The sequence below is a fragment of the Pseudoliparis swirei genome, chromosome 13, assembly GCF_029220125.1.
Source record: "Pseudoliparis swirei isolate HS2019 ecotype Mariana Trench chromosome 13, NWPU_hadal_v1, whole genome shotgun sequence".
In the NCBI taxonomy this organism is placed as follows: Eukaryota; Metazoa; Chordata; class Actinopteri; order Perciformes; family Liparidae; genus Pseudoliparis; species Pseudoliparis swirei.
The window spans coordinates 3767643-3785850 of NC_079400.1; the positions used below are offsets into that span (position 1 = coordinate 3767643).

Below are 18208 nucleotides of genomic sequence, written 5' to 3' on the forward strand. Positions count from 1 at the left end.
GATAGGTTGACTTTGGTAACAGCAGTGAGACATTAGGAAGCTGTCGCCCTTTATAGGTAATTTCCTGAGTGTATCGATCTCAGGCAAATCCCATTGTCCTTTCAAACATCTTCTCCATAGACGACACATTGTTCACGATGTCGACGGTGACGTCACACAATGTGCAACTAAATGAAATTGGCATTTCACCGACAGGAAAATGATCATTACATATGCTCATCTCTGCGCTCCAGTTACCACAAGTGAAATCAATCAATGATATCCATACCTGCTTTCTACATGACCCACGATGCTTTTAAAGAGCATTACAATTATAAATAATAAATATTTCTTGGAGGATTAAAAATAGAAGTATAATTTGCATAAGCCTTTTGAGAGTCCTTTAAAAAGGTATATATATATATATACACACAAACATGTATATATACACAAATATATATCCATACAAATATATATACATATATATATACACACACATATATAATATATATATATATACACACATATACATACACACATTTAAATATATATATATACACAAACAAATATATACATACACATGAATACATACATACATTACATACATACCTTTAGTTTAGCTTCATGTCCTTTGGACTTACCCATTGTGTACGTGCAGTATGGTGATCCATAAATAATGAGTGCATGCCTCTTAATAATTCTACTGCTTGCACATATATGGTGTAAACGCATAGCAACCCCAATGTGCATGTGTATACACTGAAATACGCGGTGTACAAACATACAAATGTGACTGGAGGGACTCGGGTTCATTAGTATGAATTAGACCCCGGGGCTGCTCTGCAGTGCAGCATCCAATTAGCACGTTTCTAAAGCGTCTCATCAGAACAGTCGGACTCAAATCAGATGACAACTTAGGCAGCGCTTTGCAAGTAAATATTGTTTATGAAGTCACGAAGAAGAGGAGGGAAAAGGGTGAGGCGATATTTGAATTTTAAAAAAGGAGAAAAACAACAGAAGGAGAAAATGGCGCTTGTTCCCAGTCGCACCGGCATTTCTTCTCTCTCTCTATCTCTCATCCAAGGAGGTCTAGAAACCCTGTGGGGCGATATGACATTTTTGTCATCAGGCTGATTATGTTTCTCGCAGGTTCATCCCCTCCAAGCATCCGTAACATGTGCACACACACACACACAGGACCCCCCCCCCCCACACACACGCATCAGGGCATTTCACTTAACTCTGTTTATGGGTCAGTGAGAGTAAGCATGCAGAAAACACTCGATAGAATTAGTATAACATGCACGACGAAATAAACTCAAACTAAATGCATCCTGATGGAGAACGGGGCGCAACATGAGGCTGGCAAACAGGAAAAGCTCCGTGCTGGATTTCTGGGATTTAGATTTGAACTGTTCAAATTTTAAATAAATCGATAATCAATATATGAAAGGATTTTGTGTTTTGTAAATACTACTCAAACATTATTCTCCAACAGAAAGGAGGTCAATGCTTTTGGCATTAGGCGTTTGATAAAGACCCAAACTGTTACTTTAAAACAATTTTCTTCTCCTGTGCCCCGATTTTGACCCTGTTTTAAAATGATTTCCTCTGCAAATGATGCAAGTAGCTGCCAGCAACATTTTTAGATAAAATAAGCTCCGTCCTTCCATTTCCTTGCAACAATTCCCGAATTCGGCTATGCGACTGTAATTTGATCGGATGGAGGCAAAAGATAACTGATTGTTTGACAGCTTTTCAGGAAAGTTATTGTGGGCTGGGCCGTGATGGGCAGGTGCCTTGGGCAAAGGCTGTCTTATATTCCCACCGTGACAGCGACACAGATAATATAATACGTTAGTCGATCGGAAGGACACCTCGAAATAAATTGAACAAACACATACTGCACCATGGTCAGGAACTATCCGTGTGAAAATAACTATATCCCCACCAATGACACTGATGTAATGTCTGAAACCAGCTGAACTCAAACTCCACTGATTTTGCATAATTAAAAAAACTAAAGGAACTCCTTTGAGAGCTGCTTCAATGTTGATCATTTTTTTTTCTTTCTAATGCCCATATCTAACTTAGAATATACATTTTCCAATCATACTTGCATCCACAATAGACATTGCGGTGCTTTTGAGACAACTCGCATGTACTCATTTTAAATAGTTCAATGAGAAAAGAAATTCTATCACAGCTCTCAGGATGAAAAATCATTAGGATCCCCTCATATATCGATGGTCGATGCTGTCCCCCGAGATGGCACTCACAGAACAATATGGACCTATTTGAATGACTGCCGGCTGCTTCATCTGCCACTTGGGGTAAAAAAACGGAAAATTGCTGCCGTAAAGACACAAGAAGTATTTACATGTCCTCAGTTACCAGAACAGGCAGCTCAAGTAACTCAATAAGCCCGAGAGCCAGAGGCAACACATGAAGAGGTGGCGGATCACATTCTGGATGACGCTTCTTGACTGTTGAGCAGCTGAAACAAATGTGTGTGTGTGTGTGTGTGTGTGTGTGTGTGTGTGTGTGGTTAAGACGTGTGCGGATATTGGACTCACTTACCTGAAAAACGTCACAAAGAACTGGACCAGGTCCATAATACTGTTGTGTTGGGAAAAGGCAATCTGTTGGGGAGAAAGACCAGATTGAGAAACGACAACAAAAATCAAGCAAATACCAGAGCAGTCATATCAAAATTAAGCAATAAGCCATGAGACAGTGATTTACCGTTGCTACATTCTGTAGTGATATGAGTTTTGATAACATTTAATTAGACCCAACAGTATATACATTAATCAAAATGAGCCACACCTTCACCAACTGCAACATTAAAGCGATGAACACATTAATGCATCACTAACTGTTATTAAATAACATAGTAAACATTATTCTGAAAAGGGCCATTCTGCCGAATCAGCATTTTAAGTATATTTTGACAAGAATCTTTTCATATGTTCCTGCCAACATGAAATCAACATTCATGTAAAACACACTGAATGTAAATAAAGCGTTTTCAGCATTATGAGAAGCTTTATATTAAAATGGGTTATTAAAAATGATTCAGTTCGATACAAGAATCACTTGATTGAGTTTTCCCAGTTCTTCTTCTACATTGTGTTGGTGTTGACAGTTCGAGTCTGCCATAGGGCAGAATGGACTTGCTCAAAGGTCACGGGCGGGATTCTTGTGCTTAATGGTTCGTTGTAAAAAATGTCTGTTTGAATAAAGCGTAAAAAGATTATTACAAAAACAAAAAGGGCAGAACGCTTGGAGACAACTTGTAAAAAAATATTGCTTTACCTCCATTTTTTTTATATGGATACATTTTAAGAAATCCACTCAAATATGGTGTATTCTGTATAAAGTGAATTTTTACTTCATTCTCAAGATTCTGATTTAAAATGCGTCTCTAATCCTCTTCAGTACTTATTTAAGGACTTGAGGCCAGAGATGGAAAATACACACTTACATTTTCTTCCATTGACTAAAGGGATGAAACTACACGTCTGCTGTCGAGTTACAATAACATGCATCTCTTCGATAGCCGATTAGTGTATTTGTGTCGGCAGCATTGCCAGCGAAAAATGTATCACAAATATATGTTGCCTTCATTAAAAGAGGGACGACACAGTCCTTGCAGCTAGATCACATCTGATAGACGTCATCACAGAGACGCGTCATTATCTACTGGAGGTGCGTTGAAGGCGTTTTGTCCTCAGAACAAACACGACGTCATCGGCAGCAGCCCGGAGGGTTGAGTAATAGAGCACAGATTGTGCTTTTAGAGGTGTAACGTTGTAATACATGATGTTTTGGATGAGGCAGACATTAAAAAAAGTACTTGTTTTGGCTATTCAGTCCATAGAATAGTATATCAGTATAGATATACACTACCGTTCAAAAGTTTGGGGTCATCCAGACAATTTCGTGTCTTCCATGAAAACTCACTTTTATTTATCAAATGAATTGAAAATTGAACAGAAAATATAGTCAAGACATTGACAAGGTTAGAAATAATGATTAATATTTGAAGTATTAATTTTGTTCTTCAAACTTCAAGCTCAAAGGAAGGCCAGTTGTATAGCTTATATCACCAGCATAACTGTTTTCAGCTGTGCTAACATAATTGCACAAGGGTTTTCTAATCAGACATTAGTCTTCTAAGGTGATTAGCAAACACAATGTACCATTAGAACACTGGAGTGATAGTTGATGGAAATGGGCCTCTAGACACCTCTGGAGATATTTCATTAGAAACCAGACGTTTCCACCTAGAATAGTCATTTACCACATTAACAATGTATAGTGTGTATTTTTGATTAATGTTATCTTTATTGAAAAAACTGTGCTTTTCTTTGAAAAATAAAGACATTTCTAAGTGACCCCAAACTTTTGAACGGTAGTGTATATATACTGATATAGTATTACATATGTCAGTTATCAGTTATTAGTAATTGACAAGCTATTAAGTTGAATATTGGGCTTTAGCAGAAGACGTATTTACGGTCATGTGGCCAGGCCAAGTCCTCACTGGACCATCTTTGACTTTTCCCAACTTTTGTAGCTAGAGAATCAGAATCGCTGATCCGAGATGAGATGCTCACTGACACGGCTAACGCGACTCAAACAGGACACATCACACAGATCTATTGCTGGCTTTTTTAGCTCGTGGGAGAGTTCTGTTTTCACGTGATATGAAGTCAAAGCAATATATTTGGGGTTATCTTCGATTCATCTATCCGAGACGATCAACGGCATCATTTGAGAATGTGCTTCCATCACAATAGGAGTTTTATTACATTGAACAGTCCCTATGGGGAACAAGTATACGAACACATAATGATGTCATGGAAAAGACTAAACTCAAGATCTCCCTTTACACACATTTGAAAGTTATTTTAAATGTCGTGACTGAGTCATGTTTGCACATAGTAATCATTTGAATCCATAACACCGCCATCAGCCTAGAGACCTAGAAAGCAGCATGTAATGCCCTTGGGGCGAATGCATGAGGGCAGGGACCGTAAAAACGAGTGCATTCTCAAATTCTGCTTTATCTTATCCAGTTAGGCTCTCACCTCGACATCATAAAGGCAAGCAAAGGGAAGCGAGACCTTATCCCGTTAGAGCCATTTGCTTTAACAGCTCAGGCCAGTCCATAATAAATAAGTGACTGCTGGCCAGGAAATCTAATAGAAAACTATTACCGGGCCACCTCCACAGATGGACTGACCCCAAAGATATCATCGCCATACGGTGCTCCAATCATCTACCTTGTGAAGGAGACGCCCACAACAAATATAAAAATCAATACTTGGAAGTGGGCTAATTAGCAAAAAGGGAAAGTGTCTCGATGAAACCTACAATTTCGGCAATACAATTGTTGCGGACTGAATTGCTTTCATTCATTGGCCGACGTCATCTACACCTAGACTTGATTAACACCGAGTTGTAAGCAAACAACCGCCTATGTGAACGCATCCTGCAGACAATGGAGAACCGTTTTCGTTTATTCCGAGACTAAACCGTGAATAGTTGTGGACAAAAGCTTAATTGTTGTTTTCCCGCATGCCCAGAACAACTGACAGCAAATGGCATTTATTTTTCACCATGTTGTATCCTCGCCCCGTCCACCACATCAAAGCCTCAATCTCCTCCTTTCAGAAACAGGGAAATGAAAGGTTAAACGGTGCTTTGCTTTTGCCAGCTTAGAAAAAACACCCAAAAAAAACAGCTGTGCAGCTATATGAACGCTAACTATCGCTAATTAAATCTGTAATTTGAATAAAGTGCACTTGGAATCACCCTGAGCCGCAGCATCAACAAGCTCTGCATCTGCAGAGGCTGCACTGCTCTCTTCATGTGCTGTTTGTGTGTGTGTGTGTGTGTGTGTGTGTGTGTGTGTGTGTAGGATCAATTCCCTATCACCGGCATGACCCTCTATAGTCTACACGTACTGTACATCGAGGGAGCGATTTAAAAAAAGACAAAATCAGATCGCCGTGTCATCGGCTGCACGAACTCAGTGTTTACCTGGATCTTGATGGGCCATGAGAAGTTACTGACGTAGACGTAAAAGGTAATATTTGGGTTGCTCCTGAAGGTGAACTTCTCACAGGAGAAGCTGTCTCTGTATTCCTTGATGTTCGTTTTGGACACGATGGGCACCTCCTCTCCAGAAATGGTTCCAGCTGTCGGGACACAGAGTTCACGTTTAGCAGGCTGGCCGTTGACCGTGATGGAAAGAGCTGGACCGGCTGCAACGTATCATTACGAACCATTAATGGGTTTATGAAGCAACACTCTCATAGGCAATAATTATTATCATTGTCTGGAGTGCATTCAACTTCTTTCTGGTTGCCCTAAAACGGAGCAGAGCTTTATTTTGTAATTATACAAGCCGTCTAAATGTTATAGTTAAATGGGCGTGGGAGAAAAGCACAGGTCGAAAGGTCGTGACTGAGTCATGTTGGCACACGTCATCATTTCAATAAATAACACCGCCGTCAACACCTGCATTTAGTATATCGGAGCGCTAGAACGTAGCATTCAATGGCCTAGGGGTGAAAGCATGAGGGCAACAAACTCTGCACGGATCAAGTATTATTATATTACTATATTATTATAAATACTTGTCTATTAATGTTCAGTATTCATGAGAAGGGAGTCGTTTCAATTATACACCCCAAAACGGATTGTTCCACTCATTAAAATTAAATCTTGTCCAAACTGAAGTAAACTTTGTAGAGTGGCTTTTTTTATGCAAAACTCTAAATACATGAAATCAAAACAAAGTCATCTCCGACCGACGTGTCTTTAGAAGTCTATTTTCCGTCGATCTAAATGCTTCAAGTCATTTCTGTTTCTTCCTTGTGGCAGTCGCGCCTCAGCATTGACATTCCAACCCACAGCCCTGAAACAAAAGAGCTGAAAATGACAGCTGGAGTGTGGCTACGTGAGCACGTTTATCTTAATTGAAATCACCACCACCCTCCTCCTCCTCCTCCTCCTCCTCCTCAACGCTCTTGTCGATCGTGAAGAGGCTCGCGTTCCTTCTGAGACGCAATATCTTTGTGGGGGAAAGGGGACCCGACTCCAAAATATTAATGACGGTGGGCGGGGCAGGTAAACGTGATTTAGTGGTCGGAAAATGTCAGTGTTGTGGGGAGGCGGGAGAGGCAGGTGACTCGAGAAGGGGGGGGGGGATAAACGATGGCACTGCAGTGTCCTTGGGTGTATTTCATCAGGTGACCTCTAATACCCAGGGACACAGTGCACACTAACAAGAGCAGGTACAGTACATGTGGATTGTTCCTGCTAAATTACTGGTGTTATAAATAGAGAAATATGTCATATGTCAAAAGTAAAGCCAAATTAAACTTCATCAGAAATTAAATATCTGAAACTCCAGACATCTAAGATGGCAGTTAAGCAAAACAAATAATTAAATAAAAATTTACAGCATCATGGGAAATAGAATACAATTAAAAGATATATATTATTTTAACTGATTGTTATATTGAGGCTATATTTCATTATGTCTGTGAATATTGTGGAAGCAGGTGCTTACATTTGCAATAGGTATATTGTTCCGGCATTCAAATGACAGTAAATAAAGACAGCGTGTCTGAACAGCCTCGTCTGTGTTGGACCTGATGGAATAAATCCCTGAGTGGACAGAAATCACTTCTTTATTGAGATGTTCAATATCTGCTCCGCTGACCTTCCAACATTTGAGACGATAATGTCTAAAAAACCCAAATATGACTTACGTCGTTTAACTCTTACCACTTTTGACCCAAATCTCTTGTGGAAAGTCGACACCTAACAAATGGCTGAGGTCACAAATACCATCCATGTGTGCAGAAGGTCATATGTATTTTGCAGACAAGTTAATTTAAAACTAAACCTACTAAGAAATGCACTGATTATTTGGTAAACACTGAAAAGATTGTAATGAATATATATTTAACATGAGCACAGTCTCCGTCTAATAGAAAGTGTTTTTAGTACACAATACATGAACTGCCAAGTCAAGTAAAAGTACCTGTGGATCCCACCGACCAGGTGATGTTGAGGTTGAAGTTGTTGGATGCATTAATGGACATGTCCAAGTTCTTGTTCGCCTTCAGGTGAAGAAGATAACACGATAATGTAGTTAAATACAAGATAAAGGGATAATATCACACAGACGGACGCAGGAGCCTCATAGAGTGAAGTACATCATAACAGCAGAGATATTATGAAGAGATTATGAAAACCTACAAGGAGTCAGGGAGCCGTGAACAATTTATGGACTTCTCCAGACTCCTTGTGCGGCTCGACGGGAAAAGGACCATCAGCGTTAAACGTGGAGAGAGAGTTACCTGCTCAGGTGAGGCCATGAAGTTGATGGCAGTGTAGTGATTATCATCTTCTTGGATGAGACTGAAGGTGAATTGGTAGTCGATCAGGAGATTATCTATTTTGTAAAATCGGACAGGAAAGACAGGTCTCATATCCTTTCACATCATTCGACAGAACACTGAACATAATAATAACACTTGAGTGGAAACTTTATGAAGAATTAAAACAGTATGAGCTTCCACCTGTGGCTGACACGACGAGCGAGTGCTGTGGCAGCGTAAATATATAGAGGGACGTTCGCTAAGCGATAAGGAACTTCCGAGCGATAGACTGAAGGATGGAGACAAGTGAAACTTAAATGTCTGTAATCAAATCCAACATCAGCAATCAGGGGGCTACAATTTTCTCATCAAGCAGAGACCAGGTAGGAATACCTGACCCTGAGCTCCGAAATTGCCCCTGCAGCGATTAATAAAGTATCAAATGACTCATTAATAGTGGGCACATATTCATCTCTATCCTCAATACAGATTTCTGGCGAGGATGTTTATTTCTTTTGTTTGAAAGTAACGGGGCGGTCGACGACTGCAGTTCCAGTGGGAATTATATTAATATTTTTTATAAATAAAGACGATGTCATTTATCCGACACGTTTTTGTATAAAGTGGACCAATCGGTTGCACGTCATTTGGTCTAGATCTAGAAAAATTGTGCCAAAGACCAAGTGTTTCTGTTTCAACATTTATTTATTATATTATATTTATATATTATTATATATTCTATACATTTATTTTTCATTTTATTCATGCTTCATATCGGTCACTTATGTGACAGTTAACGACAGTCAAGCGGCTCTTTAGTTGAGCGAACAGTTTGGGAGATAGCCGAAGTGAGGGGTCAACGAATGGCGCACACTGTGGATCATAATCCACAATGAGTGCATCATACTAACCAGGCACGTGCACAGACGTTTTGGGGGGCAGGTGACCCATCGCCCAAAAAATTCTGACAGAGTTGAAACATAATCAGCATTACACTAATTCTGCGGTCCTCGACCTGCGTTTCCTCCTGGCAGGATTAGACGGCTAGTTTACATTTTCCTTATGAATAAATATGAATTATTACATGGCAACGACAGTACAAGAGTTCTGATTGGCTAATGGGTAAAAATAAATGCCCCGTCAGATATCAAAATACATTTGGAGGGAATTGATGACGGAGAAAGTATTTTTTATTAAATACTGATGAATGAGGAAAAAATGTGTCTCCAGAAAAAGGGGCAGTTTTCTCATCCAGGGCAAAAGGGGAGGAGCTTAAGCCCCACTAGGGGTCCATCTGTGCACGTGCCTGATCTTAATCCACGTGGCCTTTCAGATTGTCGGGGAATGGGGGGGGGTCATGTTTACAATACTGCATAACAGAGCTCTAGAGAAAGTCCCATTGGCGTGCAGAGGTTAAAGCAAGCTCTCCAGGCTTTTAGTTCCCGTCTTCCCCTCATAGAGCTGTCTTCCCCTCAGAGCTGTCTGGCTGTGACATTTTTAAAAAAAAATAAAAGGGGACAAAAACTTGGCAGCGGCTCCGTTGTCAGTGGCAGAATGTTGAACGAGAGATACGCTGCAGCGCCGTGAAGGACGCTGCATCACGCAAATAAACACACGGCGCACAAACACGGCACCCGGTTCATTCTGCGTCGCTCGCCTCGGTACGTGTGACCTTGGCGCGCACGTCAAACTAACATTTAGTCAACTTTCTAGATTAATGAGGAGGCGGGTGATCAAGTGAGTGAGTAGACGAGTGGAGAGTCTTTACTTCTCCGTCTCCTTGATTAGCGCAATCACTCACTCCTTCTGATGCACTTGACATTTTCACGACAAGTCATTCCGTCACTGAACAAGCGCCCCTGGTGCCGCCGCGCTAAAATGCTCCATCTGCCCCGAGCCAAGTGGAGAGAGGGAGAGAGAGAGAGAGAGAGAAAATAGTGTGTGTGTGTGTGTGTAACTACCCAGTGCAGAATTACTCACAGTAACAGGTTCCTCTGAGTGGATTGCCAAGGTAACGGTTCTCTGAGTCACATCTGCGGTGAAGAAAACAGAGAGGAGAGAACAAGATGACGAAGAGTGCGAACAGACTGAGAGCACGGAGGCCTCCTCATCGGAGGCAGTGTAGGCCGAGCGCATCAACTCGTGCCGGTGGCGCCTCGTCAAGTCTCTTACTTCTGATAAAGAAAATAATCTAATAATCTGAGTTTACAGAAGTTAATTTGTTCGCTTTTCTCTTCTTTTTTTACTTTTGTTTATCAAATCAGCACACAGACATGCACCTGATCTCCTCTAAAGTTATGTGCCAAATGTCATCCCTTAAAGACAAGCATCACAGTTTACGTAAATGACTTCCGACATGATGAATTTGAGATCCGTAATCCTAAACTCGAGATGTGACACGCCAAATCAAGAATAACCAGCAATCACGGCGACTCCTTTTTTACGGGAAGCGATCAGATTAGAGCGCTCATTCAAGCTTCAGAGACATCCAGCCAAGCGAGTTGGGAACGCAAACTTCCCAAGAGGTTAGAAGGAGCTCCGGGCGAGTTTAACTCGGTCGCGTTCATTAACTCGGAGCTTTAGGATTCAGACTCGGCGATCTGTTACTTTTCAACATCGTGTTAAAGTTACGTGCATCCGATTCATCTCGAGTGCAGAACATCTCTTTGCCAGTGTGACAACAACAATGAGAAGGAAAACAAAACCGGATTCTGAATAAAGCCTGAACAACGTCCAGTGAAACACAAATACACAATCCAGTGTTGGTAAAGAACGGGAGTGAACTTCTTCTCATCTACGTTAATGACTCTCGGTCTGCTTACCGCCATTTACATCTGCATGGAAACGAGGCAGTAGTACATTTCGTTTAAGTATATGCCTTTTGATCACTAAACATTTGAATTTAAATGAGGCTGTTCTGATAAATCTACTTCAGATGCATTTTACAAATTGGTTTTCACTGTTACACATATTCATTCATCCATGTCGGTGAGAAATACACAGTTTAATTTCCCCGTTAAAGACTCAGTGAGGCAAAAAAATATACTTTTTCCAATTCTTATAACACAACTGTGACAACTAAGAGGCCCCAAAAAAAAGTAGTCATCTCCAAAAGAAAAGAATCTGAACCATAATTACCCCGCGTGGTTCGTGTTCATAGCGAGTGTGAAATGACTAAGCCCAGTGCCAGCGAATCTATAACTCAAGCTAATGAGTCCTAACCCGGGGCCAAACGCAGTGTGAAAATTGGACGATCACCAGGTTCCATTTTCCTCCGATGCATTGTTGTTAGTTGACAAACACTCTAATTTTAAAGCCTCAAACATCACGACCGTCCACCCAAATAGAGAATACTAACACTAACTGATTCTCGACAGTGAAAAGACGCACAGTCTCCAACCGTTTCCAGATGGCCTGCAGTCGGATTAATACATTTCTAAACTAGAACGGGCACTCGGTAGAGCACATACCTTCGCATTTCACAAGATTGGGCATTGAATTATGAACATTTTGGCATTATTTGCATGCCAATTGGATACAAATTGACCGCGCTATGGTAAAAAGAAGATGTTGACTTTTTCATGACCTTGACCTTTGACCCGATCGATCCCAAAATCTAATCAAATGGTCCCCGGATAATAACCAATCATCCCACCAAATTTCATGCGATTCGGTTTCATTTCTTTTTGTGTTATGCGAATAACACGCATACAAATAAATAAATAAATAAATACACGGCAATCAAAACATAACCTTCCGCATTTTCAATGCGAAGGTTAAAAACAGCCTCAGATATTGCGGCAGTTTTAACACATATATATATATAATATAGTGGCGTGAGCCAAAACCGTCCCGACTTCTAAATGAAGGGCGGCCGAGCAAAACAATGTAACCTCCACAGAGTGCCGTCAACTGCTCATTTGGCTCATTTTGAAAAGCCTGTAATGAGGATGAGTGTAAGGTCCAGTGATCAGTGTTTGTCTCCTTATGAATGCATCTCTCCACTGTCTGTCAATCTTTTACTGGCCACAAGTCTAGTTTTTTTTCTAGTATTTAGTTTTGTGTTTATATTTATTTTCATTGATGCTCTAATCTGCTGTGATTTTTTAAATGTCCCCACTTGGACAAATAAAGGAATAGCATGTCAAGTCACTCTGAACTACGCCCCCCCCCCCCTCTGCCGTAAGAAGAAGAATTAGAAACTGCACTAACAAAGCGAATATAACATTATTACGCTGTGTTTCGTTTCACAGTTGTTTTATCTCACAGAGACCCAATTAGAGCTGTTGAAATGTGAGCGTCAGAGGCGGTGTCGAGGAGTCAGAGAGGACACCCGGCGAGAGGGGGAGGGGGGAGAGGGGCCGACCGAGAGACACCAACGCCGCTGAGGAGGAGGCGGCTGAAAGTAATGTTACAGTGCGTGACTCGGCCTCTAAAAATAATGCCAGACGCCGTCGCTGTTGACGACATGACACAACGGAAAACAGTTAGTCAGGTTCTGAGTGAAGACGTGTTCCAACACCTTAAATACCAACCAGGGAGCAGTACAAGCAGAATGTGGAGACGAATAAAGTGGAAACTTGAGCTCTGAAAACTATCAACATTAATGAGGCGGATTCATCTTACACCGCTCCGTCTCTGGTCGTTTTACCGGAGCTGCTGCACTCGGAGGTACATGCGTCGTAAATACGGGCTTTAACAATATTAACTGAGCTGATCGGAAAGGAGTCTGACTCGACGTCCTGAAGGACACGCTTCAGCGCTCTAAATGATCGAATGGGGGCAGGACAGCGAGCTGGGGAGGAGCCAGCTCCGACGCGCCGACTGTTAATATTAAAGAGGCACGGACAGGGAAGAGTGCTCTTTCGCCACGGTACAAAGGACGGGGGACAAATGCCGCTACAGGCTTCTGGACCTTTCAGAGCATCACTCCCGGGGCATTTCAGCGGCCTGGCATTTGCAGATGGCAACATACACGCACGAGCCCGTCGAGAAGTGTATAATGCAACTCCCGGACGCTGTATCTTAATTTGATCTACACTGATGCACCGTTCGCTTCATTACGGCAGCTATTATTTTGAGGTCCTAATGGCGTCCATGCACACGTGTGTGAGCGTGTACTGATGTGTACACTGTGGAAAAGACAGAGTACCCTTGTGTAGAGGTCTTTGTTTCAGGGTTTACTGCTGGGGATGGTGCGAGTGGTTGGGGAATGAGTTGGGATGACAATGATTAGGATTATGTAATGAGATACCAGAAATTGCATTATATATTTTTTTTTAAAGGAACACCCCCAACTGTTAGTCAATACATACAAACGCAAATTAGATTACACCCGGATAAAAGTGATGAGTCTGGCTCGTTTGAACGTGAAAATACGTCTTGATTTTGAGATAAAAAAGACACCACTAACGTAGCAGGAGTCGATGATGACAACGCTAATCTAATTACGGGACTGAATTAGCAACACATTCTGGTGGTTTGTGTTGCTGGCTAACTTTTAAGATGACAATCGCACACCGGGCTGCAGAAAGCGTTCCCAGAGCCGTACGGCCACATCCTCCCCTCCAAACGCCCGATGACGACTGGCCCGCCGGTGCTCGGTGCCCCGCTCGGATACGCCACTCTAATTTCAAAAGGGTTTTGGAAACGGAGTCGTTTGTGCCGACTGTTTGCCGCCTGCCGTCGGAGTGCCGCGCTGCATTCCATCTGGTAGCGGAAATTAATGTGACGTTCTGTCATTTGCACACGGAGTCATTTATTCGGTGTCAAAGTCAACAGGAAAAGCGCGGAGGCTTTTGGCGAGGTCTCACCCTCCTCCAGCCTCTCTTCCCTCGGAGCACTCGCCGGGCTTCTTTCACACAGTCAGTTCTCGCCTCGCCGTCATCGCCGCCGTATTATACAAGAGATGAACTTTGTTCATAAACCACGAGTCCCTACAGGTGATGCACTTTCTTCTAACGACTACCGAGCTTAACGGTGTAACGGGGATTGATCCACGGCACATTCATGACAGCTGGAGAGAGGTGTGACACTTTATGCCATTTGTTGCACTCTCAAGTCAATATGCACTGAATATTTGCACTAGTTTAGCAACCCCAGATAGTTTATGTTTATATCTCCGCATTATTTATAATCTGTATATCCTGTATTTATTATGATGCTTTCTGTTGCACTTCTGGTTGGATGCCAAACTGCATTTCGTTGCTCTGTACTTGTACATCTGTAATGACAATAAAGTTGAATCCAATCTAATCACTACAGTTGATATCAACCCTCAGGAGTGTAACAATTAACATGGAGTTATATGAAAATGCTGAATTATTTTCTTGTGCACACCAGCTAATACGAACACAGGCTTTTCATACAGAGCATGACGCCTCAAGGAAACTCGCAATGTGTTTTGGTTTTGGGACGGAATATAAATTTTTTGTTGATTTGTAAGAAAACTCCACAGGGTACCTATTAGGGCATTCAGACGACTTTATTTGACTAAACTGTTGTCATTTTATTCAGCGAGAAGATGTCGCAATAGAATCAGTGCAACAGGTCCGAACTCTGATTGACCTTCAATATATATATGTATATATATCTATCGTTTTTATCATAAGGCTTCAGGTTAATTTAGATGTGGTGTGAAATGTAAAAACAGTACGTAGTGATGATGAAACTTGAAAACGAACCTGCATATGTGATTTTGATCCAGCATTAGAGACATTTGGGGAAGTGACCTTCGAGACAAAGAGGAACAGGCATTGTATGTGTGTGTGTGTGTGTGTGTGTGTGTGTCCATTTGTGTTTGCCAGTGACCCCTCCATAACTCCTACTGCATTAGGGTATTAAAAAACATCAGGGTCCATTCTCCTCACAACTGGGAAAGCAGACAGCTAAGTGGAGATGGTCCTCCCACACCAGAGGAATCCACCGCGTCGGCAGAAATTGTGCTGGAGGTGGAGCTTCTGGTCAATAATGCCAACTGATGGTTTTCTGTTTTTATACCACCGAGTCCAATCCTCCACACGAGGAAGAAGAGAGCGGCTCTTAGCGATCAGAAATCGATGCTCTTGAACTGTGACCTCAGTGTCTCTGAATACCATTACATAATTAAAACAAAAGGGTTACTGAAAGTCAGACAACTTCAGGATTCAGGGGCTGAACAATATGGTCATCCAATTTATTTTCAGACCAATTCAAGATGCAAATTGTTCACTACCTTCAAGTATAGTTCACTATTCACAAGCGATAAATCACTCTATAGAAAGACCCATGCAACACTGGATAGACTAGATAGTCAACATATATATGAGAATATGACATGAATTGATATGAATAACATAACATTTATTTAGCTATTGGAATATGGAAAACGTTTCAATCGATTCTGATTTGCGGTCCTTTCCTGCGCGTCATGCTCCCTCTATCCTTCCCTGTCATTCTCCAACTGCACTAATAAAGACAATACAAAAATAAACAGTATTTATTTAAAGTAAATACAACTATAGACTTCCATTTATATAGCGCCTTTCGAGTCTTTAGACCACCTACGTGCATTTATTCATTATGAATTGCAGCTTTTGTGATTTAAACATTAGTTTGATTACGCCGCGATGACAGCTTGAATGCAACCGATTCAGCCCGATTCAAAATCTAATTTATATTCCATTTGACGTGTTATTTTCTGTCTTTATCCGACACGGCGCTATTGAGGATTTGTTTTGGAAAAGAAAACCGAAAAGAACTCCAAGGATCTCTACCTTCCATTATGAAGTATTATAATTGGTGTCAAAGCCATGTCATCAATAATGCTGTCCAATTATATTCAATCACAAACAAAATGGCTGACTCCATGAGTCTGTATGTATGCTCTTTAAAAGAAAAAATTCCAGGGGGAGTTTTCAACTCTGTATAATAACAGAACAGCATTGAAAATGCGGAAGGTTATGTTTTGATCGCCGTGTATTTATTTATTTATTTGTATGCGTGTTATTCGCATAACAAAAAAAGTTTTAAACCGAATCGCATGAAATTTGGTGGGATGATTGGTTATTATCTGGAGACCATTTGATTAGATTCTGGGATCAATCGGGTCAAAGGTCAAGGTCATGGAAAGGTCAAACATCTTCTTTTTACCATAGCGCGGTCAATTTTTATCCAATTTGCATGCAACTAATGCCAACATGTTCATAATTCAATGCCCAATCTTGTGATATGCGAAGGTATGCACTCTACTGAGTGCCCATTCTAGTTACCTTCGCATTGAAAATGCCGGAAGGTTATGTTTTGATCGCCGTGTATTTTTTTAAATTATTTGTATGGGTGTTATTCGTAAAACTCAAAAAGTATTGAACCGAATCGCATGAAATTTGGTGGGATGATTGTTTATTATCCGGGGACCAGTTGATTCGATTTTGGGATCGATCGGGTCAAAGGTCATGAACAGGTCAAAATGTTCTTGAATCGCATGAGATTTGGTGGGATGATTGGTTATTATCCGGGGACCATTTGATTAGATTTTGGGATCAATCGGGTCAAAGGTCAAGGTCATACTCTTTTTTTACCATAGCACGATACATTTGTGTCCAATTGGCATGCAACTAATGCCAAAATGTTCATAATTCAATGCCCAATCTTGTGATATGCGAAGGTATGCGCCGAGTGCCCATTCTAGTTATAAATGTTTCGATATCGCGAAACAGATATTAATGTTTCTTTTTGGCTAACTATCACAAGCGGCGCACAATGCCGTCCCATATGGATCAGTCTCACTTGTCAAAACGGGTTTCCCTTCAAATGGCCCTAAGCATTTCATCATGGCTTCGTCCCAAGTGATTACTGGCCGGATGACAGGCCGCCCAGAGACACACTTTTGATCGACACTACATCAAGTCAGTGAATTTCCTTCGGAGCATGAACAGCGTCTCTCGGTTGACCTCTCGGTTGCAGGTCGGCACTTTTGCAAACGGTGTGAAATGGCAACACAAGCTATACTACGACATGCTGGAGAATGCAACCATGTAAAAGACTACAAAGCTGCGAGTCACTTCTGTTTTGTGTGTGTGTGGGGTACTCACAGCTGGCACTGGTCTCCTTTGATCCCCTTGGTGGTGCAGAAGCACTTGCCAGTTAACACCTGGCACACACTTGCATGGCCATTACACTTACAGGCTGGAAGGGGCGACGGAACACAGATCGAACAGAGAGACGAGAGAGAAACAGAGAACAGAGGCATCGTTGATTAGCATCAAACAAAAGCAAATGAGAAGTGAGGTGCTTTTGTGCCCGGCTCCTGATTTCCAACATCGGTTTAAAGTCGCGAGTTCCCGGATCTCCTGAGGGCACATTAAAGCCCTCAATTTCCACAACAACAGTTGTTTACCCCCCCTACAAATATGCACCTCCTAGATAGGACACTACAGTCCCTGCAAGGCACTGTGTGTGTGTGTGTGTGTGTGTGTGTGTGTGTGTGTGTGTGTGTGTGTGTGTAGAATACAAACAGTGCGGCAATAGATGTGTGAACTGATTCCTTAACGGTGCTTCTAGTGCGACAGCCTTTCAGGTTTGCACTTTTGGGAGGACGAAAAAAAACCAGACCTGTTCTTATTCCGTTGACAGAGCTTTAAAACAATGGAGGAGGTGTCGTGCAGACGGGTCAGTGGACACGGTGCCGAACCTTCTTCGGGCAGATTTCCCCAAGACGGTAGATGCGAGTCTTTCAGGTGACAGGACTGCTTTTAACCGAGGCGTCAGAGCACTTTCACCTGCACTTCTCGTTATCGACAGCTGGCAAAACAGTGAGTTAGTTGCGCTTACTTTGTGCAAGTCAC

The 18208-nt window shown here is 41.7% G+C and overlaps 1 protein-coding gene across 3 annotated transcripts in view; it reads right to left on the minus strand.

Annotated features, from left to right (window-relative positions):
- The window catches only part of atrnl1b (attractin-like 1b), a 65349-nt gene that overhangs the window by 19681 nt on the left and 27460 nt on the right, over positions 1-18208 (minus strand). For 2 of the 3 annotated variants that reach the window (XM_056430230.1, XM_056430232.1), the window contains exons 20-25: positions 17456-17549; positions 10365-10417; positions 8364-8458; positions 8045-8123; positions 6031-6188; positions 2560-2621 (exon numbers count right to left, since the gene is read on the minus strand). In XM_056430230.1, the coding sequence (XP_056286205.1) occupies positions 2560-2621; positions 6031-6188; positions 8045-8123; positions 8364-8458; positions 10365-10417; positions 17456-17549 (541 nt within the window). Of the gene's footprint in view, positions 1-580; positions 1078-2559; positions 2622-6030; positions 6189-8044; positions 8124-8363; positions 8459-10364; positions 10418-17455; positions 17550-18208 lie in introns of those variants that run through there. The other variant, XM_056430231.1, reaches the window with a different exon arrangement.